Genomic DNA, 25,807 nt, shown 5'->3' with positions numbered 1-25,807 from the left:
GAGGCCGATGCAGAAAGCGCACTAAGCTTTGCACACCAGTTAGCTTGGGTTTCATGCACAATTTTATGGATGCACAATGCAAAAATGAGTTTTGTCAGCACAAAGCCTTGTGTAGATGCGACTGCACTGCACATTTAAATTCAGCAAAGCAGCAGAGAAGTGTGCAGAAGACCAAAAGGCTGAGCTCAACATTAGAGCTTTAACACGAGGTCTGAGAAGACAAAAAGGTCAGCTCATTCTTCTGTGGTCAGTGCTAATGAAGATTTCATGCCATTTTTTCTCTTTACTGCAAGCATATCAACCTACAATTTTTTTCCAGGTTCCATAAAGAGCATGGGTAAAAAATAAAAAAAGGGGAAAAAAAAAGACAAAACTAAGGAAGGGGTGCTAGACTGTAGAGAACTGCATGCATGCACAAAAGTCTGAACACAAAAAGAATTTAACTGTAACCTCAAGTTGCATGCACATACTTCTGCACATGTGCTAGAATGTAATTCTGCACAAATGCAAATGTGTGAACATGCAACTCTAGGTGCTGATTTGTATGCACAATACAGCTACTAGTGCAGACCCTGGTGTGCATGCATCCAGTGTGATCTCCCATGTTAATGCACATTTTTAGTGCCATACTTATTTGCATATTTCATTGGGTAACAAAACTTTGGCATTACACTTGCATTAGGAAGCCATGCGCTAAGCATCACTGCATGGCAGTAACGCAAGGTTTCTGCATCGGCCTCTGATGCCACCAAATCATTTCACACAGGCATGAACTGAATCAGTGTCCTAGATGGGAAAGGATCTTTAAACCTGTGGCAGTCTCCTGAAAAATTACATCTCCCCTCCATCCATTTATTTTTTATGCTAACAATTTTTTTTTTTTAATGCTCTATTCAACAAACTTTTCTGATATTGGTGGAGAGGGGAAGAGGGAATTCCTACTGCTCCTGGCCCTTCAATTTAACTTCAGTCTTACTTCATTCTTCTCTAAATGCAGCTGCCTTCACCTTCTCTCGTGTAATGCAAAACAGATTTGCAAATTATTACAGATTCTCAGTTTACAGAACTGGACATCCAGTTCAAATCAAATTAAGGTGAGAGATTAAAAAAAAAAAAAGGGACAAAATAAAGAGAAAAGAAAAGAAAAAAAAAAAAGAAAATAAGAACAGAGACAGGCGTCCATCTTCAGCGGCCAGACTCCGATCTCATTCCCCCATGAAGGTGTCACTGGACGGCAGGTTTAGTGGCATGGTAAACAATGCCTTACTCAGGCAAGTGTAACAGGTCTGCCTGGGCCAGTCTAGTCATCTAATAATGCACAGATATCACACAGAGAGAACATATAAAACCAAATTAATAGTTAAACTCCAGCTACCAGCAAACGTGGACAGAAAAAAAAAGTTAGAACTGATGGTTAAGGTGGCAATTTTGCTGTTTCGGCCATTTCTCTCCTCAGAATAAAAAGATTTGGTAAAGCAATAGAAATATGCAGGATGAGAAATAGACAACTTATAAACTGTGGCATCTACACATTTCTTTCTCCTATTTTGACTGTAAAAGTATAAAAGCTTTTGTCTACCATCAACCCTAAGATGGAATTCAATACTGAAGTAAAACACCTTCAATTTTATTTTAAAAATATTTTGGCATCAGGCTAATTTTGCTACTAGAAATTTGACAGATTTATGTATTTGTATGCCTTATCTCTTGAGCATATATACAGGCACTGAAATAGGTCAGATGAATGTGCCTAGCTCATTTTATTTTGATTGTCTTAGTTCCATCACACTTTATTAGCAGTATTAAATACCAGCTCTATATATACCTTACCCACTGGCACTCAATGTATTTTATAAAACACTCCAGTGACATAGTCTTACTCTGGTTACCATGCAACAGTCACTGCACTAGGGGAAAATGGTGTTTAAAAAAATTTAAATTGTTTAGGGAAGCTTTGATTACAGAACATTACACTAGACACAGCAGAAGCATTACACCCTGGCTTAGGGCCTAAAGCAGCCCAACAAATTAATATTCTACTGTGCTAAGCAATAACCAATATGGATAGTGGTATTGCAAAGGAATCAGTATTCATAAAAGGCAAGTTCTAAACAGATCATTTTTCCTTTTCAAAATGATTTTTTTTATATCCAGCCAGACCATGTATTATCATCTACATATATTACATATACCTTTGTACCAAGAAAAACAAAACTGCTTACCTGTAACATGTCTTTGCTAAAAAGAGTAGTTCACCAGTCACACAACTGGGCCCCCAAGATGACAAGTGGTACTGGACAGAATAAACTTGTCAGTACTTTCTGGTAAAGACCAAATCTTTACTGCTCATATACAGGACTTCCCAAAATGCTGCAGGCTCAGTTAGGTTGTGTTTAGTCAAGTTAAAAAAAGAAAGCTTCCCAAATCTGACCTGGTGAACCCTAGGGCTAGTCATTTTCAAGTTATTCATGAAGATACAATGGAGGTCCAGCATATGTACAATGTATTATATGAAATAGTCATTGAGGATTTCCTGAAAATCCAACCAGTTATGGGGCCATGAAGGTAGACGTGGGATTTAAAAAAAAAAAAAAAGGCCACCACCCAGAGAGGAGAAGGAACTCTATATTTCTTGAAGAAAGGGGAAGGGGGGGAAGGGAAATGGGACTTGATATACCGCCTTTCTGAGGTTTTTGCAACTACATTCAAAGCGGTTTACATATATTCAGGTACTTATTTTGTACCAGGGGCAATGGAGGGTTACACAATTAGTACTCCTAGCTAAAAAAAAAAAAGGCAATAGATAACTCACCAACAGAAAAATCCCTATTTTCAATTTGGTTTTTTTTTTTTTAAATAAGCATTGAAAAATGGGACTACGAACTGAAAACATAAATTAGACTCTAGAAAGAAAGAAGTTGGTCTCTACTCCTCCAAAACTCAATGGAGAACAGATAATCAAAATCTCACTGGAAGGCTGTGTCCAGATATTAAACGTAATGTATAAGGCTGTAATGCAAACTTCACATCACCAGTGACATAGGTTATAGATTTGCAAATTAGAATGCAATTACCCTAGCATGGTGGGCATTGATATGCCAACCTCTAAGGCAACGCAGTCTACTACTCAAAGAAATTCTAATCATATTTGAGTCTATTAGGATTAAAAGGGGAAAAAAATGTGCGTGTATTTTCTTAAGGGTATATGTAGAGTATTTTGCCTCTCTCATCAAGACTCCAAAATAGTTTACAACATTTAACCAAAAATTATAATAAAACTCTTCTAAAATCAGAACAGCATTTTAAAAACTCTCAAGAAAGTGTCAAACAGAAAACTCTCTGCTCCAAAAGGCAAGGCTTTACAGTAATTCTGAAAACTAGCACACAGTATTTGCCATGGCTGATCACCACAAGGAACACCGGGGACCCTGGGCCTAGGTTCTGCATTTTAACCGGCAACAAGCCCCCTTCTCCTCGGCTTAAGCCCTCCAATGCAGCTAGGACTTAGAGCATGAGCCTAATGTGTTTCCACAAGGCAGAGAATACCCCAGTTACCAGATGGAAGGGGGCACAAGATGGGCTGGACCCAAACCCAAAAAGGCAGTCTTAAACAACAGGACAACCACCAAAATAGCAGGCAGGAGTGGTCAAGATGCAGGCTAAGGTCAGGGCTAGCAGAACAGGTTTGTATGTGGAAGGCAGGCAAGTGCTGTATAATGAAAACCAGCAGAGGAAACATAGCACCCAGGAGCTTGCATGTGAGACCCATCCAAGGGCAAGGTAGATTGGGAGCTTTAGGGTTTGTGTGTAGGGAGCCAATTGGAGAAGATGCATACTTGCTGGCCATTTAGGGTAACCTGAATCAGGCTATGACCAGGAGCAGTATAAAAAGATAGGAAGCCGCAGCTCACTTTACCTTCCTTTGCAAGGAGTGACTCCAGGGAGGTGTTACTACATGACAAAAATCATTTCTAAATCGCATACAAAAGGTACAGAATTCCATAAACCTGGACCCTCATAGGAAGAAAACGTGGAATAATGAATTAGACGAGTAATATCTGGGGATAATCAGGTTAATACCACGGGGTTTTTTTTCTGTTTACTGTTTAATTGATCTCCTTATCTTGTTTCACTCTTCCTATTTAGTGGTCTAAGGAATTGAATAGAATTACCTGATTGAAATAATTCCTACATATTACTTTCTCTGTATTTCCAGCAAGTTGTTTTATCGCTTGTAAAAATTTAAATGGTTATAAATTTAAAAAAAAAAAAAAAAGGAAGAAACAAAGGCTGATTGATATGAAGTGCCGAGGCAATCTTCGGTAAAACGGAAGACACCGTCCGCAGGGTGATCCAAGACTACGAAAACTGCAAAAAGAGATCTCAACATGACCGCCTGTAATTCCGAGACCCTAAGCACCGATGCTATAGCTACCAAAAACACCATTTTTAAAGGTGACATCTTTGTAAGAAGCCCAGTGCAAAGGCTCAAAGGGCGCCCCGTGTAATGCCTTAGGGACCAAATTCAAGTTCCAGGTCGGAGAAGGCCAGCGCAGCGGAGGACAAAGCCTTAGCCTGTCCCATAAGAAGCGGGTGAGAAGCCAGGGATGAACCGGACACTCGACTCCGTAAAGAGACCCAAGCCACCACCTGCACCCGAAGCGAATTATAAGTCAGTCCTTTCTGCAAACCATCCTGCAAAAAGGCCAAAAGATAAGTCACAGACGCCTTGAAAGGAGTGAAGCCTGTGAAAACTGGGATTACTTTAATCAGTGGGATCACACCATACCACAAAAAGACACTAAACCCAGACATAGGCCGAAGTATATCTTTGAAGCTTGCAACAAGGTAGCTATCACCTCATCAAAATAGCCCTTTTCTCATCAAACGCAACCGCTCAAGAGACACGCCATAAGACCAAAGCGGTAAGGAATCCCCTATCTGAATTGGCCCCTAGTTTAGGAGACCGGGGCTGACTGGAAGTCGAAGAGGCAGCTCTAAGAGGAGACAAACCAAATCCGCATACCAAGGAAGCAGAAGCCAATCCAGAGCCACCAGGATGACTCGACCTCAGTGTTGCTTTATCCCATGCAGGGACCTGCCTAACAATGGCCACTGAGGGAAGACGTATAGCAGAGCCAACTCAGGCCATGGCAGGAGTAGCGCGTCCAGTCCTGTGGATCCAGATTCTTTCCTTCTGCTGAAGATGGGCACCTTGGCATTTGCCTGGGTCACTGTCAGGTCCATCTCCTGCGTGCCACATTTTCAGCAACTCAGGTGAAATACCTCCTCAGATAGTTCCCACTCTGCTGGATCCAGGAGATGGCGACTGAGAAAATTGGCCTTCACATTGCATTGCCCCACAATGTGAGCCTCCAAGAGACACTGAATGTGGGCTTTCTGCCCACTCTAGGAGACAACCTGCCTCACCAAAACAGTCCAGACTCAGAGAGCCACCCTGGCGGTTGATATAAGCCACAGTCATCATGTTGTCCGAAAAAACTCGGACCACCCTGCCCGTCAGAAGATTCAAAAACTCCCGTAAAGAATACATCACTGCCAGCCAATTGATTGACCAAGATTTCTCCAGTGCGGTCCAAGTGACATAGCAATGGAGACAATGATCACCCCAACTGGTGAGGCTAGCATCCATCATCACGACCACCTACTGCAGAGCCGCAAGCGGCATCCTCTTCTTCAAATGAGGGTCATGAAGCCACCAGGCCAGACTGCGGAGGGCCTCGGGGAGCCACAGGAGATGGTGCTGATAGTCCTGAGACATCGGCTACCACCTGCTCAGGAATGAAAGCTGTAAAGGCCGCATGTGAGCCTGTGCCCACTGCACCACCTCCAGAGTGGCCGCCATGGAGCCTAATACCTGCACGTAGTCCCAGGCTCAAGGGCTTGACAACCGTAGGATATTGCGAATCTAAGAGTGAAGGCTTGACCACTCCCCCCCCCCCCCGTCAAGAAAACTTGGCCCCGTGCTGTATCAAAGCAAACCTCAAGATAGTCCAGGGTTTGAGACGGGATCAGATGACTCTTGGAAATGTTGATAACCCAAGGACCTATGACTCAATCGGTGGCCAAGTGACTCTCCTGGACAGAGGTCGCCTAAATCAAGCAGTCATCCAGGTAGGGATGAACTCAGATTCTTTCCCACCCGAGGAACGCCACCACAACCAGTCATCCAGGTAGTGATTATCTCCGATTCCTTCCCACCTGAGGAACGCCGCCGTCATCACCATGACCTTCAAGAAGGTACGCAGATCAGTTGCCAGGCCAAAGGCTAGGGCCCGGAATTGAAAATGGTGTCCCAGAATGGCAAAACAGAGGAAACGCTGGTGCAGGTGCCAAATAGGGATATGTAGATAGGCTTCCTTCCGGTCCAAAGCAGTCAGAAATTTTCCCAGCTGCACTGCCACCACCACAGATTGTAGTATTTCCATGCAAAAACATCTGACCCTCAAAAACTGACTGACCTTGCAAAGGTTGAGGATTGTCCAAAAGGATCCTCTTTTTTGAGGCACCATGAAATAAATGAATAACCACCCGTGCGGGCTTCGGAAGGAAGAACCTGAACCACTGCCCCTAGGTCCAACAGGGATTGCAGAGTGGCCTCAATTGCAGCCCTTTTGGCGACTGTCAAGCACTGAGACTCCAAAAACTTCTCACCTACAGGTGCAGCAAATTTGAGCTTGTGACCATCTCTGACTATATCCATTACCCAACTGATCTGAGGTAATCTTGGCCTACTCCCCTTAGAAGAGAGTCAACCGACCCCCCTATCCTCCGTATCGAACAGTGGACCAGCGTCCCATCATTGGGAGGAACATCCAGGGGCTCCTGGAAGAGCTGCGGCAGCTGCAGACTTCTGGCCCCCTTGAAAGGAAGACCGCTGCAAAGCTCCCACGGACCGGCCCGTGAAGTACTATCAAGCCTCCCGAAGATGAGGTCGGGAAGTCCAAATCCAAGGAGCAGACCTGGGTCTATCCTCCAGAAGATGTTGACCCTTGGAGTCCCCCAGATTTTTCACGATCTTCTCCAGGTCCTCACCAAATAGGAGCTTGCCCCAAAAGGGTAAACTAGTGAGGCACTGCTTTGAGGCCAAGTCCACCACCCAATGGCGGAGCCACAATTGCCGTTGAGAGGAAACCGCCAGAGCCATCTCTTTGATTAAGGTCCGGACAAGATCATAATAGGGAATCAGCTAAATAGGCCAGTCCAGATTCTAAGTGGAATCCAACCGATCCCAAGGCTGAAGCCACCTCCATGTTTTGCTCCAGAGACTGCTGGAACCAGCTGAGACATGCCCACGTAGGCAGCAGGCAGACGAATAGTCCAGAAACAAGCCGGGTCTCGGCAGGCAGCAGGCAGGAGAATAATCCAACAACAAGCCGGGTCTGGGCAGGCAGCAGACAGGAGAATAATCCAACAACAAGCCGGGTCTGGGCAGGTAGAAGAATAGTCCAGAAACAAGCCAGGTCTGGACAGGCAGAATAATCCAACAACAAGCCGGTTCTGTGCAGGCAGCAGGCAGAAGAATAGTCCAGAAACAAGCCGGGTCTGGGCAGGCAGCAGATTAATCCAGGAGACAAGCAGGGTCAAAGACACAAAAGGGAAAAAATAGCACAGACGTACTGCAACAACTCTCACCAAAGGAAACCCTCTGAGAACCTCTGTTGCAAGGCAAACTAGAGACCTACCCAAGTGGTTAATAAAGGCAACATACAAGGAAGTTCACTAAGTACTGGTACTGCTTGGTTCCAAAAAACTCCCAAAGCACTCTGGAAGGCTGGAAGGTCCGGACCGGACCAGCATATCTTCTGGAACATGGGAAACGGTAAGCCATCAGTTCCCAGCACCCGCCAGGTTTAACCACCGGGGGCCGAGGTGTCTGTAAGCAAGGAACCTGGGCATAACCGTGACACCTAGATAGTGCAGCAAGTGAAGGCGAATGGGTAAGGGGGGCCATGGACTCTGCCTCAGACACCAAGTACACACATCTCCTCTTCTGAGCAGGGTTCTCAAGGGGTTCCAGGGAGGGGTTCCCAAATCCTGAAAAGAGGACACCGGGGGGGGGGGGGGGGGGGGATAGGGAATCCACAAAGTGTTGAGACTGAGGAAAGGCCCTCTTCGATAAATATGCCTGATGAATAAATTCTGGGAAAATCCACCCCCAGCTCCACCAGAAGGACCCGGAGCAGCCGCCAAAGATGAAGAGGGAACCCTGCAGAGGGAGAGGCCAAAACCACAGGGCTGCACAAAGGCTCCAACGGCGCTATCAGCTGATCAGCACTAGCAGACAAAATGGCATGCGCCCAAAGGCTCAGTGCAGGAAACAGGTGGCCCTGAAGCAGACGAACTCTCCTCCGCCAAGGGCTCCGAGCAGCCCGCCAAACAAATGCCCACTATGGATCTCCTTTTCCCGTAGCAGCAGCACCACTTAACTTCTGCTGCTATGCCAACCAATACATGTGTCACAAAACCACCAAGCAAGAATAAAAAAGTCAAAGTACTGACTGCAATGTGATCCGGAGCAAAGCGGCACTACCTGCTGTCAGAGAGGCGCCATGGGCCAGAGAAAGGCACTGTTCCTGTCAGAAGGTTGTTTTTTTTTTTTTTCTTTTAATACAGGCTGCCCCTTCCCCCATTGGTGAGGAAGGCAAAGGAACAATCGGTACACAAAGCTGAGAGACAGGTGATCACAGGGTGAAGAAGGGACTCAAAGCTACAGGTATGACTCCAAAGAGGACCTCAAGTGGTCAAACACCTCAATTCTCAACTGGCCAACAGCCCAGAAGAAACCCCAGATGAAGAACCAAGGAGCTGATAGAAGTCATCCACCACCTGCTGGAGATATAGAGATATACTGGCTAATGAAGGGGCTGGTCATCCAGTATTATCCACTTCAGTTTAAGTAATCTATCTCCACCTGCTGGTAGATGGATACAACCCACCAGTTGCTGGATTCATTGCAACGCCTCAGTGCATTTGGCCTTGCAGGAACCATTTCGGATTAGCTCCGCTCGTATCTGGATGCAAGGATGGTTGTGGTACGTTTGGATACCAAGTTGTTGACTGTCAGCTACCTTATTTAATCTTTATCTCCAGGCTGTGTGTTATCTACTACAATCTTTCGGAGTTTCCTACAGAATTTATGCAAACGATATTCAAATTTTTTTTGCCTGTAAAAGTGACTGATGTTGATATGATTTCTCTATTGCAGTTGATTTTAAGAACGGTGATGGGTTGGCTAAAAAAGAATCGTTTGCAAATGAATGTGACGAAGACTGAAATAATGTGGGTTGAGTCAGATTCTTCATTGGTGCGGCCTTCGCACTTGGAAATACAGGGTGTACCTGTTAAGACTGTAACAGATTAAAAACTTGGGAATTGTGGTAGATGCAGTGTTTACATTTAGAACGCAGGTACAAGCTTTGATTCACTCTCTGTATTTTAAATTGAGAATATTAAGAATGTTATCTCGATTGAAATCTTTCTTGTCATGGCATGATTTTAAAATGGTGTTGCAGTCTATGATGTTTAGTTGCCTAGATGATTGCAACATCGTATATCTTGGCTTGCTAAAATATGCCTTGCTAAAATATTCCCTTCAGGCACTTCAAACAGTCATGCACTTTGCTGTCCGATTGTTGATGGGCCTTTCACGTTCTGAACACATTACTCCCTATTTGAAGCACCTGAAATGGTTACCAGTATAATGTAGAATATTGTGCAACTAACTGATCATGATTCATCAGGCTATTTATCAGGATTCAGCTCACTACTTAAACTGTTGTGCAGCAGTATATGCCATCTCGATCCTTGTGTTCTGAGCACCAGCATATGGGAAAATTAGGTTCTTACCGTGATAATTTTCTTTCCTTTAGTCATAGCAAATGCAGCCATTACAGATGGGTTGTGTCCATCAACCAGCAGAGGGAGATAGAGAGCACACTTTTTCAGTGCCTCATACCAGCTTGCTCCAAGGCCTCTCTTCAGTATTTGAAGCTTCCAAAGCAGTATGGCAAACCGCAATTGGAATAACATGAGCTTTCCTCACAGCGAACGATGGCCCTACAACAAAGGGCATTAACTCAGAATGGAGGGAATGAAACATCCTCCCGGAGGGCATAAACTCATCCTCCACTGAGACATAACTGGAGGGAATAAACTCATCCTCCAAAACATGAAACTGGAGGGAATTAAGTCATCCTCCTTTAATTGAACAAGAATCCTGAAGACTGTTTTCCGACTTTCTCCCAAGGGCGGAATCTCCAGGAAACATGAACAGAACCTGAAATAGATTTACAGCAGATAGCAATCAGACAGGGAGGGATCATGGCTGCATCTGCTACGACTAAAGGAAAGAAAATTATCACGGTAAGAACCTAATTTTCCCTTCCTTGTCATCAAGCAGATGCAGCCATTACAGATGGGATGTATCAAAGCAATCCCTAGATAGGGTGGGAACAAGCCACACCACGCGCCAGCACTTGCGCTCCAAAATGTGCATCCCTCCTGGCAGCCACATCCAGTCTGTAATGTCGGGCAAAAGAGCTTAGAAGCCCATGTTGCTGCACTACAAATCTCTTGAAGAGAGAGTGTTCCAGTTTCAGCCCAAGAAGAGGAAATTCCTCTAGTGGAATGCGCCTTTAAGGCATCAGGCGGAGGCCGGCCAGCAAGCAAATAAGCTGAAAAGATAGATTCTTTGAGCCAGCAGGCAATAGTGGCTTTAGACGCTGGAGACCCTCTGCGAGGACCTGATAGCAAAACAAACAGATGATCAGAGGTCCTGAAAGAGTTAGTAACTCGCAGATACTGCAGCAGAGTCCTGCGCACGTTCAACAGGTGCAATTGCCCAAAAGATTCTGGAAACTCCTTGACAAAGAAGGGCAAGAAAATAGGTTGGTTTAGGTGAAACGCTGAAACCACCTGAGGCAAGAAGGAAGGCACGGTCCGAACCGTGACCCCGGACTCTGAAAATTGCAGAAAAGGGTCTCTACAGGACAGCGCCTGGAGCTGACACCCATCTCGCCGAAGTAATGGCCACTAAAAAGATGGCCTTCAGTGTCAAATCTGTCTCTGAAGCACACCGAAGCGGTTCAAAGGGAGCACCCTGAAGGGCTTTCAGCACTAGCCCCAGGTTCCAAGCTGGACAAGGTGCACGCACGGGAGGACGGAGCTGAAGCACCCCTCTAAGAAACCGTGCCATATCTGGATGAGCAGCTAAAGACACACCTTCAACCTTGCCACGCAGGGAGGCCAACGCTGCCACTTGCACCCACAGGGAATTATAGGCCAAGCCTTTTTGTACACCATCCTGCAAAAAGTCCAGAATCGGCGAGACAGGAGCCCGCAGGGGTGTGATCTCTTTGGAAGCACACCAGACTTCAAACTGGCGCCAAATCCTGGCATAAGCCACGGAAGTGGAACGCTTGCGGGCTTGCAGGAGAGTGGTAATTACTTTATTGAATAGCCTTTGAGGCTCATTTTCAAAGCACTTAGCTTCCCAAAGTTCCATAGAAACCTATGGAACTTAGCCTCCCAAAGTGCTTTGAAAATATGCCTCTTTGTCTCTCAATTGCGCCCTCTCAATCGCCAAGCCATAAGACCAAATCGGCCGGCGTCCTCCATGGTCACCGGACCCTGTGACAACAGGTTGGGAACCAGAGGTAACTGCAGGGGATCCTCTACGAGCATCTGTCGGAGGTCTGCATACCAAGGCCTCCTGGGCCAATCCGGGGCGACGAGAACCACTTCTCCTGGATGCAGCCGAATCCGCAGGAGCACTCGCCCTAACAAGGGCCACGGAGGGAGCACATACAGTAGGCCCGGAGGCCAGGGTTGAGCCAAGGCATCCAACCCCGCCGAGCAAGGATCTCTCCGTCTGCTGAAAAAGCACAGGACTTTGGCATTGACGCTTGTCGCCATTAGATCCATCACGGGCTTGCCCCACTTGGCACATATCTGCAGGAATACTTCATCTGCAAGTTCCCACTCCGCTGGATCGATCTGATGCCTGCTTAGATAATCAGTTGCACGTTGCTCTGAGCTGCAATGTGAGCTGCTGACAGAAACTGTAGATGCAGCTCGGCCCAGTGGCAAATTCGTTCGGCCTGCGCAGCTAGAGCTCTGCACTGAGTGCCGCCTTGTCGATTTATGTAGGACACTGCTGTCGTGTTGTCCGACATCACTCTGACAGCCAATCCTTCCAGGGTCACTTGAAAAGCCAGAAACGCCTGAAACACCGCTTTCAACTCTAGGCGGTTGATGGACCACTCCGACTCCTCGGGTGTCCATAGACCCCGGGCATGCTTCCCCTTGCAATGTGCGCCCCAGCCTTTCAGGCTGGCATCTGTCACCACTAGGCACCAATCGGGGAGAGCCAGCTGCATTGCTCGCCGCAGCATGCTGTCTGAGAGCCACCACTCCATACTGAGTCGGGCCGCAGGGAGCCAAAAGAGTCTGCACTGATAATCCTGAGATACTGGAGACCATCTTTGGAGTACAGCACACTGTAGAGGTCTCAGGTGCGCTCTCGCCCAGGGCACCAGTTCCATGGTGGCCGTCATCGATCCCAGCAGCTGGACAATGTCCCAAGCTTGCGGGCGGGGCATCCTCAGGAGCAGACGGACCTGATTCTGAAGCTTGCACCACCTTTGCTTGGGTAGGCACACATACCCCGAGGCTGTGTCGAACCTGGCCCCCAAATATTCTAGAGACTACGAGGGGGTCAGGTGACTTTTGGCCAAATTGACGACCCAGCCCAGAGATTGAAGTACTGAGACCACTCTGGCTGTTACATGCTGACTCTCTGCAGCAGAGTTTGCTTGAATGAGCCAGTCGTCCAGGTACGGGTGAACCTGAATACACTCTCACCTTAGAAAGGCAGCTACTACCACCATAACCTTCGAAAAGGTGCAGGGAGCTGTGGCAAGGCCAAAAGGCAAGGCCCGGAACTGGAAATGCTTTCCCATCACCGCAAACCTCAGAAACTTCTGATGCGGGGGCCAAATTGATATGTGCAAGTAAGCTTCTTTCAGGTCCAGAGACGTGAAAAACTCTCCTGGCTGTACCGCCGCAATGACGGAGTGCAAGGGTTTCGATGTGAAAATGCCGCACTCAGGGACTTGTTTAATTCTTGTAAGTCCAGAATAGGGCGAAAAGACCCTCCTTTTCGCGGCACCACAAAGTAGATGGAGTAGCAGCCGCAGCCGTGTTCGGCGGGAGGTACCGGGGACACGGCCCCTATCTGAATCAGACCTTGCAAAGTCTCCTCTACCGCCGCCCGTTTGGCGGCAGAACCGCATCGGGACTCCACAAACACGTCTCTTACAGGGGCGTCGAATTCTATTCTGAAACCGTCTCTGATCAGGTCCAAGACCCACTGATCTGAGGAACTGTTGGCCCACTCCTCAGCAAAGAGGGAAAGACGTCCTCCGATGACAGGACTCGAGGAGAGGGCCGGCGCACCATCATTGAGAGGGTCGCCCCTGAACTCCAGGCCTTGAGCCAGTGGCTGTGGAACGTTTGTCCGAGCAAAAGGAGTTCCTCTGCTGAAAACGGGCACGAAAAGTGAACCCAGCAGAACGCCCCAGGCGGTACCTTTGAGCTTCACGGCGGTTCGCACCAAATCGCCCCGATCGCGGGCCCACCCCGGAGGAGTCAGAAAACAATCTTACCTCACTGGACCGAGTATCACAGCTCCGGTCCCACAGAAAAAGGCAAGGAAAAACCTCTGTTCCCTTTTTTTTTTTTTTTTTTAACGCTGTGAGGAAAGCAGAGGTAAATAGAACTCCGGAGGCTCAGGTGAGTGGGAAAGGCAGGGAATGGGCAAACCTATGTGCCTGCATCCACTGTTGGTGGGAAAGGACAGGGAAAGCTAAGCAATGTGTCCACATCCACGGAGGTATGGGTAAGGCAGGGAAAGGGCGAACCTATGTGCCTTTAAAGTGAAGCTGCTATAGCCTCCAACACCCCTGCTAACAACTGGCAAAAGCACAGGAGCAACCAACAAGCAGATTTTAGATGGAGCTCGGAGAAGCTGCAGCCACTCTGCTAGGGGAGATAGAGAATACTGAAGAGAGGCAGTGGAGCAAGCTGGTATGAGGCACTGAAAAAGTGTGCTCTCTATCTCCCTCTGCTGGTTGATGGACACAACCCATCTGTAATGGCTGCATCTGCTTGATGACAAGGAAGCTTGTAATTCCTGCATTACAGCATGCATGTTTGGAACTCACAAAGCTGGGTACCTATTCCATCAGATGACCCACTGAATGGAACAGTCTGCCAATGCAGCTTAAATGTGAAACCAGTAGAGCAGCATTTCGGAAACCCATGAAAATTTTTTGTTTGTTTGTTTAAATCTTTTTATAATACTGACTGATGACTTACTTGTGATCTATCTTGAGTTCTCGGGTTTGCCGTAATTTCTTTATATTTTTATGAATGTTTTATTGTAACCCATCCTGGATAAGGCAGGCTAAAAAATAATACATTTAAATTCCAGGCATCGACTACCCTTTCTGTGAAAAAGAATTTCCCGTCTACCACCCCTCAACCTCAATTCATGTTCTCTAGTTTTACTGCTTCCCCTTCTCTGGAAAAAAAGATTTCTATATTAATACCTTTCAAAGATTTGAACATCTGTATCGTATCTCCCCTACCCCTCCTTTCCTCTAGAGTATACCACTTCAGGTCTTCCAGTCTCTTCTCGTACACCATTTTTGTCACCTTCCGCTGGACTGTTTCACATCTTTTACATCCTTAGCAAGATTTGGCCTCTAAAATTGAATAAGCAGAGCAGGTGTTTATACCCTGTGTGCTTAAATAAAATGACTGCTCATTAAAATTTAGGGTGTTGCAACTCCTTCCATTTTTTCCTTTAAACAGGCACCAATTTCTTAGTGAGAAAATGCACCACAAGAACCGTACACTCCCACTACCGCAGCTACACCACCACTGATGAACATCATACATAATTGTAAGTACAGAATTTGCAGTGAATTTTGGTTTGCAATACTGGGCAAACACAATAAATCTCACACTTTTCAAAGTGATACAACAGTATGGAAAAGTTGAAAACCACTGGACTATGATCAGTACAGAGATTCTCTAGAATGCGTGTGTATCAAGGAATTTTGTGGTTATCTTCTAAAATAGAGAACTCAACGTACCTATTAGGGTCCAGGATTCTTGACACGAAGTGAATCTCATATTACTGAATTTCTATCCACAGCGAGAGACTTATAGAAAAATGTGGATCCCAAGTGGTCTCTTGAGGAACTCAGTACAGCATGGCCTTAGCATGGGATAAGGTGTCACAGCCGAGTCAACCACTATGAAGAACACCAGGAATCTTGGGCCTAGGTCATGCTCCCTTTCCCTTTGGGTTGAGTTCTCATGTACTCAGGGGTTGCCAGTACTTGGAGCAAGAGGTCCAGGTGTTCCCCAGAGAGGCACAGTAGACCCTAGTTATCAGATGGAAGGCAGCAAGAGATGGGCCAGGCATACCATACTTTTTAATCTATTCCATAGCCCCCTTGCCTTGTTAATTCAGTCCTTCGATCTCAGCCCCTATATATGTATGTTCGCCGATGACATTCAATTGTTATACCTCACACCTTAGCCCCTTGACTATACGTCACAACCTTGAGAAGCAGACTGGCTTTCCTCAAAACTGATGGACCAAAAACCTAACAAACATCAAGTGTTATGGATTACTGGGTGGTCAACTGCATTTACTATTTCCCCTCTCCTCCTCTAGCAAAGATTGTCCTAACCTAGTACTCACTTCTCAATACAACACGAACAAATTCACCACCATTGATACACCAAAACTGAATCTTCCAATTTCAGACATCCCAAAAATTCTTGGAGTAACCATTGATCAACACTTAACACTTGAGTGTCACATGAAAAACACAACCAAGAAGATGTTCCATTCAATGTGGAAACTAAAAAGAATAAGACCTTTCTTCCCAAGAACCGTCTTCCTCAACCTGGTACAATCAATAGTACTCAGTCATCTAGATTACTGCAACGCACTATACGCCGGATGCAAAGAGCAAATCAAGAAACTTCAGACAGCTCAGAATACTGCAACTAGACTCATATTCGGCAAAACAAAACACGAAAGCGCTAAACCCCTACGAGAAAAATTGCACTGGCTCCCACTTAAAGAACGCATCACGTTCAAAATATGCACCCTAGTCCACAAAATGTCCACTACATGTCAGACCTGATAGACTTACCACTCAGGAATGCAAAAAAATCATCCCGTACATTCCTCAATCTTCACTTCCCAAATTGCAAAGGTCTTAAATACAAACGCATGCGTCAACCTTTTCCTACCTGAGCACACAATTCTGGAATGCGCTGCCGAGAAACCTAAAAACGACCTATGAACAAGCCAACTTCCGAAGTCTACTGAAGACCCATCTCTTCAACAAAGCATACAAGGATCAACAAATATGAACCCCTGTACACATATCCAGAACTGCCCCTACAATATTGGCTTGCAAAACCACTATCATATTTTTTTGCTATCACTAAATGCATACTCCTATATAATTCTTAAATATTTCTTACTATGATTGTTTGTTAATATACCATCATGTTTTATCATTATCATGTACCCAAGATCCTCTGTCAGTACTAAATGTACAATTTCTCATGTACTTTCACTATTCATGATGTATTGTAAGCCACATTGAGCCTGCAAAGAGGTGGGAAGATGTGGGATACAAATACAATAAATAAATAAATTACAAATCCTGGGAGTTACTATTGATACTGAGTTTTCTTTCAACTGCCAGATAGCATCTTTAGTCAAATTCTGTTTCTTTGCACTTCAAACAGGTAAAATCAATTACGGTCTTTCGGACCAAAGACATCATACATACCAAGGTTCACATCCTTGTCACCAGTAAACTATTGCAACTCTTTCTACAATGGTTTAAGGTAGCCACTCTTAAGCAGTTGATCCAAAATACTGCTATTATGCTCCTCCGTGGTGTTAGGATAAGAGATCATATCACTGGCTCCCTGTCAATTGTAGGGTAAAATCCAAAATCCTCACTATGGCCTTTAAAGTGGTCCATGCCATGATAATGTCACAGTTTTATTGCAACATCCTGTACACTGGTCCAACCAAAAGTTTGCCCCAGCTCCAGTTGATTCAGAATGCTGCAGCACAATAGACAGAAGGCTGCAAGCAGCATGATCACATCACATCCTTCATTGGCTACCAGTAGCCTAATAGGTCAAAATTAAAACTGTCTAATTTTCAAGGCCCTCAGACAAAATGGGCCAGAGCACTTAGGGCCCCTTTTACAAAGGTGTGCTAATGTTTTTAGTGCGCACTAAAAATAATGCATATATTCCTATGGGCATCTCTAGCGTTTAGTGTGCGATAATCATTAGCACATACTAAAACGCTAGAACGCATTTGTGAAAGACCCCCTTAAAGAATAAGTTAGCCCTTAACAAACCTTTGACGCCTTTAAAGTATTCCCAAGTAAGATCACTACAAGGAAATTGTACAATGTGACATCTGCCAGCAATCCTTCTTAGGAGTAGCCCCCACATTCTGGAATTCACTCCGAGAAGGACTATGCCTAATTATGGCTACATCTGCTTTAGGAATCAAATGAAAACCTTGCTCTTTTCTCAAGCCTTTAATATACGTGGCGACTGATTATCCACTCACTCAGCATCCGGACTAGCTCGCCACACATTTTGTTTAACACCATTTCCACAAACCTTATTCAATTGTATATAGAATTTGCCTTTAATTTAGCAACTTATTTATCATAATGAGTTTATCCCACCCATCTTGTCTGTTTATGTGTCTGAACTGCATTTGCCCACCTTGGTTGCCTACAAACTCGTTTCATTTGTATTGTACTGACATTATATCCAGTGCACCTGAATGCAACTCACCTTGACCTATTACTGAAAAAGGTGTGAGCAAACCTAAATATAAGTTACCACATCTGTTATATGAAATTTCTAATGTGAACCTATTAAGGTATTTCATTTGTTGATTTTGCTGACATCGTGAGCATCAAATCTATGTTAATATGAATGTTTCTAATGTGTTGCCTATTAAGTGGATTCCTATTTTGTATCGTGCTGACACTATTATATAAATATTCTTCCATGCTGCCTATCATTTGTATTCCATTGGCATTTATCATATTTAAGATTGTTCTACTGTACTGTTTTAATGTGTCTAGTTCAGACACTAATATGTTATTCCTACTGCTAAGAATTAATTTGCTCATCTCTTAGTTTACCTCATTTATACTTATTCTTACATTTCATCATTTTATTAATGTTATGCTGTTAACACAACTGTAAGCGTTATGTCAAGCTATACCCATTATAAACTGCCTTGGGTGAATCTCTTCATAAAGGTAATAAATACCATTAAATCAAAATAAACCTCACTCCAAAGACTTTTCCCTATCTGCTTCGCTTTATTACTGCCAAATTGCTTGTAATCCCTTCTCTGTTCCAAGTCCTTCTTTCATCCACACGCGAATTAGCATTTTATATTCTTGTTCCCCTAGTTTGGAATTCTGTCCCATCTAGGTTTAAGATTACTCTCAAAACCTATTTCTTTGCAGAGCTGTTTGGTATCTGACCAGGTAACCGGATGTTTTTTGGTGTCTGACAAAGCACAGGCACTCACTCTCCTCTGCTTTCTTAAGTCTTTGAATTTTGTGGTATAGCAAAACTGACAATTAAACTATGGTCAGACCAACAGGACGGTCTTGCCAAAAAGGACCACCACCAAGATAGCAAGTTACCAAGTTGATTTTGATTTGATATACTGAACAGGCAGAAAAGTGGCCAGGAAACAAGCAGAACAGGACTGAATGTAAAAGACAGGCAAGAGTCAGATACCAAAGATCAGCAGCAGAAGACATATAGCACACAGGAGCTTGCAAGTGAGAACTTGACAGTCAGGTAGAATGGAAGCTTCAGGATATAAATAGGTGTAGGATGTCAATCAGAAAAGATGCATTCCTAAGAACCAAGGGTAATCTGCATAAACTGAAACTAGGAATATATTGCAGTTCACTTCAAGAACCTCCCGAGGGAAGTATATGATATAAGGTGTCCTCCAGGTGTACCCACTTTGAAACGTATGAAATTTCTATCACAACTGGGTTCTCAAGCCATCTGTCAAGGAGCTGTGCCCAAGGCATTGGAACTTGCACTTGGTGCATGCTTTACTCAGCTTTTGGCAGAATTCTTTTGGAATCTCTGCTCAGATTCCATTGGGGAGATACAGATTTAGCTCGACCCTCAGGTATATATTCTTGAACAATGTGTTGAATAAAACTGAGCTCTTTAAAAAAGTCTGGCCACTGGCATAAGCTGGGCTTAAGTTTGCCTACAAAGAACCTGTCCTTCCATGACCTAAGTGCTCTGGATAACATTCAAAGCCATCAGTTCTATGGTTCTTCCCAACGCAAACGTAGCATTGAGTAATGGACATTTTTTACACACATGTGGGATGGAATTTGAAGTCAAAAGAGGGAAAACCCTTATGTCTTCACAGAAAAGGACAGCAAGAGAAAAATGAAAAGCCTGTCCCACACTCCATTTTTTAATGAAATAATATTAGGGTTCAGGATACAATTCAACAAAAATGTCCAAGACAATGATAAAAATTAATGAAGAGCTGAAGGCCTGGGGGAAAATGGCACAAATACTTAGGAAACCAAAAAGCTAACTGGAAAATAATCCTTTTTGCTTACCCGGTAGGATAACAGTGTGACTGCATAACTGCAGCACTGCAGAAGTCTTATGCATGAGCAGTAAAGTCTTTAAAAGAAAGTTCTGGTAAATTCACTCAATTTAGCGCCACTCTCAGTTAGATGAGCCTGATATGGCTGGTGAGCCCTCATCTATTTAAAGCAAATGACTCCACATTAATTATTTTATTAGATCTTTCTGGAACATTTCTATTACCGATTTACATATTTCACCTTTACATAAAACTGAAAATATTACATATTTTATTCCATTTCTGAATCCTAAATTGCTAAAGTGTATTCAGTTACTCCTAGGATGCAAAACTGCTCAGGCACTTGAGTGTTAGAAACCAATCAACTTTTTTTTTTATTGGTTATCATGAAAACCTAAATATGAAATCCGTGATGCTGTCTTTTAAAAAATATGTTAGTTCGTATATGCATGGATTAATCCCAGGTCTTGCCTGCCATAACAATGTAGCCTCGCAATCCTACAGGCATGAAGTGGAAGAGTGGTCTAATGGTTAGTGTAGCGGATTGCATGCAGACCTGAGGAACTGGGTTTGATTCCCACTGCTGCCTTATGGTCAGCAGTAGGTTGAGATCCTGGGGAATCAAGTTCAATTCCCTCTCCAGCTCTGTGTGATCCTGGGGAAGTCATTAACCCTCCGTTGCCCCAGGTACAACAGTAGTACAATGCATAGGAACCAACTTTTCAAAATTATTGGGTGTGCTAAGCCCAGTGGAAATAACCCCTCCCTGGACACATGCAAGGAATTTTCTTAATATTGGGGGTGCTCAAGCACCCACAGCACCCACAGAGTCAGCTCCTATGGTACAATGTACTACTTAGATTGTGAGCCCACTAGGGAAAGTCCCAGTACCTGTAAAATGAAAAACTGTAAACCGCTTAGGTCTAAGCAGTATATAAATACATAAATAAATGAATGAATGAATGAAATGAATATAACTAGGTGTATCACAAGGTAGTTTCACTAGATATGGATGAAATTCAAGGCAGGTACTCTATACTGCTGAAGATTTATGTCTTACTTGGCTTTAAACCTTGAATTAAAAGCATTGAGCCTGCTTTTAGTGGGAAAATACGGGATAAAAATATAATAAATAAATAAATTACCCATTTCAAATGACCTAGTTAAAATTACCCATGTATTTGAAACTACACTGAATCTTTCGTCAGGTTACTGAGAACATTTTATTCTGTCTTCTCAGGACTGCAGTAAACCGTGTCCATGAAGGGTAGGTGACTGATTACTAATTAAGGAGCCACTGTCAAAACTAAATGCTGATATTTTGTATTGTTCTTTACTTTCCAATCTTGACATGCTATAAGAATGTTCTGCACAAGTTTTCAAACTTCTCATGGACAGCCTTTACCCATTCCCATTCAAAATATGAAAAAAAAGGGAAGTCAACCACTTTGCCAACAACAGTGAAAGCTAAAAAAAACAATTAAACAGAACAAAGTTCAACACTACAGAAGAATGACTGAAATACCAACCTTCTGCACAGGGCACAACTATTAGAGCTCTGTCAATAAAAACCGTGTTAGTTAGATGCTGGGCCACACCAACACTCGAAGGATCACGAAACTTAACATAACATACTTTGGAGGAAAATGCAAGAGGTGCGTTGCTGCAAGATAAAAAGGAACAATAATTAGTGCTGGGAACATGTTTTCCTTTTGTAGTCATCCACAAAAGTCCTTTAAACAGTGAATACTTCAAAATTCCCACAGTGTAACAGTTTAAGTTACTCATAAACTTAAGTTATACCTCATCAAACGAGAAGCTATAACTTCATGTAAAGTGCTAGACATGTCTAATGCGGGTATAAAAATTGGAAAAAGAAATTGCTACACAAGGGAAGTCATACAATAATCCCTGTGGCACACAACATACTGTTTAATTTAAATTGGTGCAGTAGAAATAAATACACTCTTACCAATAAAACATACTGTGATTGGTTTCTGATCCTCAAACAAAACGTAATACTGTATTATAAACACACATAACAGTTTTTAAGGAATGAAATTATCCAATACCAAAGTTACCCATGTGAAAATGTAACTGTCCCCTTAATCAACCAATTGACCAAGATTTAATTGATAATTAGATTCAGCTGATTTAAATCAGCCAGGTTTGATTTCAGCCAGCCCTGTTAAATCTAACCCTCACTATATTTGAAACCTTACCATGAGTGAGAAGTAGTCAGCACAAGGTTTCTACAAGGAATTTCAAAGGAAATTCCAGCTGAAAACAAAACGTTGTTGAAATATATTGGTCTGCGAAAGATCAGGGCAAATTTTGATCAACAGTCTTTTTGATTGGTAGTTCAGTCGACAGTCATTGCTAATTTGGATTACTGCAATTGAGTTTATATTGAACCTAGTGATTTAATATTTAGAAAACTTCCAACATTGCAGAATACGGCAGCACGCCTAATTTATAGATCTCAATTCAAAAAAAGAGTAACACCACTGTTTTTGAAGCTCCATTGGCTTTCAGTTAAGTGTGCGTTGTTTTTGTTTGTTCTTTAACTTATCTAATCCTACATGGATTAGCTCCAACATACACACACAAACTTGTAGATATGTCAAATAGAAATTGCGATTCTTCAAGGAGATCTTATATGGTCTTACATTATTCACACTAAGAAGGTCAAGTATAAAGAGGAGTGTTTGCAAGTCGAATTTCATATCAAACTACTTTTTGGTGGAATTCTTTCCCAGTGGTTATAAGATCTTCACCAATTATAAACAATTCAGAAAAATACTTTAAAAAAAAAACGTACCTTCTTGGAAAGTATGTAAATGTTTGTTAACATTTCAATATTTACCAGATAATGTATTTTCCTAAGAATGCCTAGTTTTCTCTTAGGGGTAATTGTGGGATACAGATGCCAAATGTATTGTAGGGTATTTTATTTCTAAAGCGGAAACTGTGCTATCCAAAAGTAACAGCAATATTCATCTTACATTTGCAAAAACACACTTGGATGATACCCAAGCCTTTTGGGATATCTTTTTATGGATAGACAGGTCAAAAGTAGAATTCTGTGGACAACACAGGTACCATTATGACTGGCATAAAACAAATAAAGTATTCCACTGTAAGATCATACCAACAATCACACATGGTGGTGTTAGTGTGAAGGAATAGGGATGCTTTGCTGCCTTAGGACCTGGAAACCTGCTATTATTGAAATAACCCTGAATTCCACGCTGTACCAGAAAATTCTTAAGGAGAATGCTTGGTAACCTGTCCGTGAGCTGAAGCATAAAAGTAACCGGGTTAAGCAGCAAGACAATGATCTAACACACAAAAGCATGTCTACATCTAAATAGCTGAGGAGAAATAAAACTGAAGTTTTGCACTGGCCTAGCCAAAGTCCTGTCTTGAACCAACAGAGATGCTGTGGAAGGACTTGAAACAAGCAGTTCATACATGAAAATCTATGTATGGGTCTGAATTAAGAAAGTTCTGTAAAGAGACCACTAAGATACCTTAATAACAATCTGAATAACTAATATCAAATTATAGCAGCATTTGGCTGCAATTATAGCTAAAGGTGGTTCAACTAATTATTAAGTTTAGGGGGCAATTACTTTTTCACATGGGTGATTATGGTCTTGGATAACTATTACTTCATTTATTTAAGGAATAATTTAAAAACGTATGTACTCAGTTGGTTTTTGTCTCATAGTGCAGCTCTCTATTTTCAAGCGAGACATCAACTCCCTTCATATCCAAATTAGGCTGGAAGGAACCTCCCTTCATGTGCACAAGATAAGGTTCAAGCACTTTCTGACCTCATTTGCAACTTTCTTTTAATTAATCCCCTTATTTTCTTACTCCTGTTACTCTATCTTATCTATGTTCCATCTCTGCTTATACTCTAGACCAGTGATGGCAAACCTATGGCACGCGTGCCAGAGAGGGCACGCAGAGCCCTCTCCCTTGGCACGCGCGCTGTTGCCATCGCTGGTCCGCCCACTCTCCCTCCCAGTTCGGCCTTCCTCCCGCCCTCCCTCCAACCCAATGAGCAACAGCCCGCCCGCCCTCCCTCCCTCCCAGCACCAGGAACCCCCCTTCTCCTAAAATTTAAAAAGCGTACCTCCTCAGTCAGGGTTAAGGCGGCGTGCGTCAGCAGCGAAGCACCTGTGCTTCGCTCGACGCACCTTCGGCCTTCCCTGTCTGGTGGGACCAGAGCTTGAGAGACAGGGAAGGCCGAAGGTGCGTCGAGCGAAGCACAGGCACTTCGCTGCCGACGCACGCCGCCTTAACACCGACTGAGGAGGTACGCTTTTTAAATTTTAGGAGGAGGGGGGTTCCTGGTGCTGGGAGGGAGGGAGGACGGACGGGCGGGCGGCCTGATGCTCGTTGGGTTGGAGGGAGAGCGGGAGGCCAGACTGGTGTTGTCTGTGTGCTGCTGGGTGGGAGGGAGACCTGATGGTGGGTGCTAGGTGGGAGGGAGGCCTGATGGTGGGTGTTGGGTGGGAGGGAGGCCTGCTGCTGCGTGCTGGGTGGGAGGGAGACCTGATGGTGGGTGCTGGGTGGGAGGGAAGCCTGATGGTGGGTGCTGGGTGGGAGGGAGGCCTGCTGCTGCGTGCTAGGTGGGAGGGAAGCCTGATGGTGGGTGCTGGGTGGGAGGGAGGCCTGCTGCTGTTGCTGCGTGCTGGGTGGGAGGGAGGCCTGATGGTGGGTGCTGCGAGGTAGGGCAGGGGGGAGAGGAGGGCTGCTGGACATTTGTGGCTGGAGGGGAGAGGATGGTTGCTGGACATGGATGGAGGGCAAGAAATGAAGAAGAAAGGAGGAAAGTAAAGAAATCAATGGAAAGGAAGCCCTGGAAACGGAGTTAAGAGAACAGATAGAGAGCAGCAGAATCAGCGACTAGAACCAATATGGATAGAAAAACAAAATCACCAGACAACAAAGGTAGGAAAAATCATTTTATTTTCATTTTAGTGTTTGGAATATGTCGAATTGGAGAATTTACATCTGCTGTCTTATTTTGCACTGGGCATACTGGAGCTGTAACAGCTTACAGAAATGATTTATAATGGAAGAAAATCATGTTATTTTTTTCTCCTACACTAGTATAATATTTTCAATGATGTCTGTTTATATGCGCCATGGCTGGTGTAAGGGGTGTGGCTATCATAGGGGTGGAGTCATATGTGGTGACCCCGCCCATAATGAGTACCGGCACTTTGCGATAAATAATTCGGTTTTGGGTTGCTGTTTGGGCACTCGGTCTCTAAAAGGTTCGCCATCACTGCTCTAGACTGTCTATGAAAATGTTTTATTATGTATTGTATTGACATTGTAATGTAGCATACTATGCCATACTTTGTATTGCTGTTTAAATATTTTTACTACTGTAATTGTCTATTTCTTATGTTTGAATTTTCTTGCTGTACACCGCCTTGAGTGAATTCCTTCAAAAAGGCGGTAAATAAAATCAAATAAAATAGTACTACATTTTGTTTAAATATCAGAAACCACTTGGTGTGACGTATATGCAATAAAAAGGGAAACTGGGGGGGGGGGGGGGGTGAGGAACTTTCACATTACTGTACATACGCATCAAATGTGTTACTAGTTTTGACCGCTTCCGCAAAAATTATCTTTATAAGTTTTGACATATAAAAAATCACAAGCTAATCTTCTGACATGAAAAGACAAGTGCAATGAAAAATGAAAACACATGCAGTAGAGGGAGAGAATGGAGAAGAAATGCTACATTTAAGTTTTGCAAAACTTCCTCTCTCCTCATCTGACTAAGAACATGCATTTTACATTAAAAGTTATTTAAACATTCCCAGCACACATTTTCTGTGGCTTCTCTCACAGCTCTCCATTACCAGGCAGGACACCCCAGGAAGCTGCCTCTATTGCTCATGCTAAGAATAAATACTTTAGACTCTGGGGAAAAGAAAATGGCATATTGGGCTGGAGGAGGAATGAAATATTCTGTGTGAAGCAGATACACTTTCTGCTTGACTGCTG

The 25,807-nt window shown here is 43.8% G+C and overlaps 1 protein-coding gene across 1 annotated transcript in view; it reads right to left on the bottom strand.

Annotated features, from left to right (window-relative positions):
• SREK1 (splicing regulatory glutamic acid and lysine rich protein 1) overlaps positions 1-25,807 on the bottom strand; it is a 252,902-nt gene that overhangs the window by 203,519 nt on the left and 23,576 nt on the right. The window contains 1 exon segment of the mRNA XM_030193208.1: positions 21,298-21,431. Within this exon segment, the coding sequence (XP_030049068.1) occupies positions 21,298-21,431 (134 nt within the window).

The sequence above is a fragment of the Microcaecilia unicolor genome, chromosome 2 (genome assembly GCF_901765095.1).
Source record: "Microcaecilia unicolor chromosome 2, aMicUni1.1, whole genome shotgun sequence".
Classification (NCBI taxonomy): Eukaryota; Metazoa; Chordata; class Amphibia; order Gymnophiona; family Siphonopidae; genus Microcaecilia; species Microcaecilia unicolor.
Note: the sequence above shows the minus strand (reverse complement) of the source record. Positions and strands in the feature narration are given on the sequence as shown.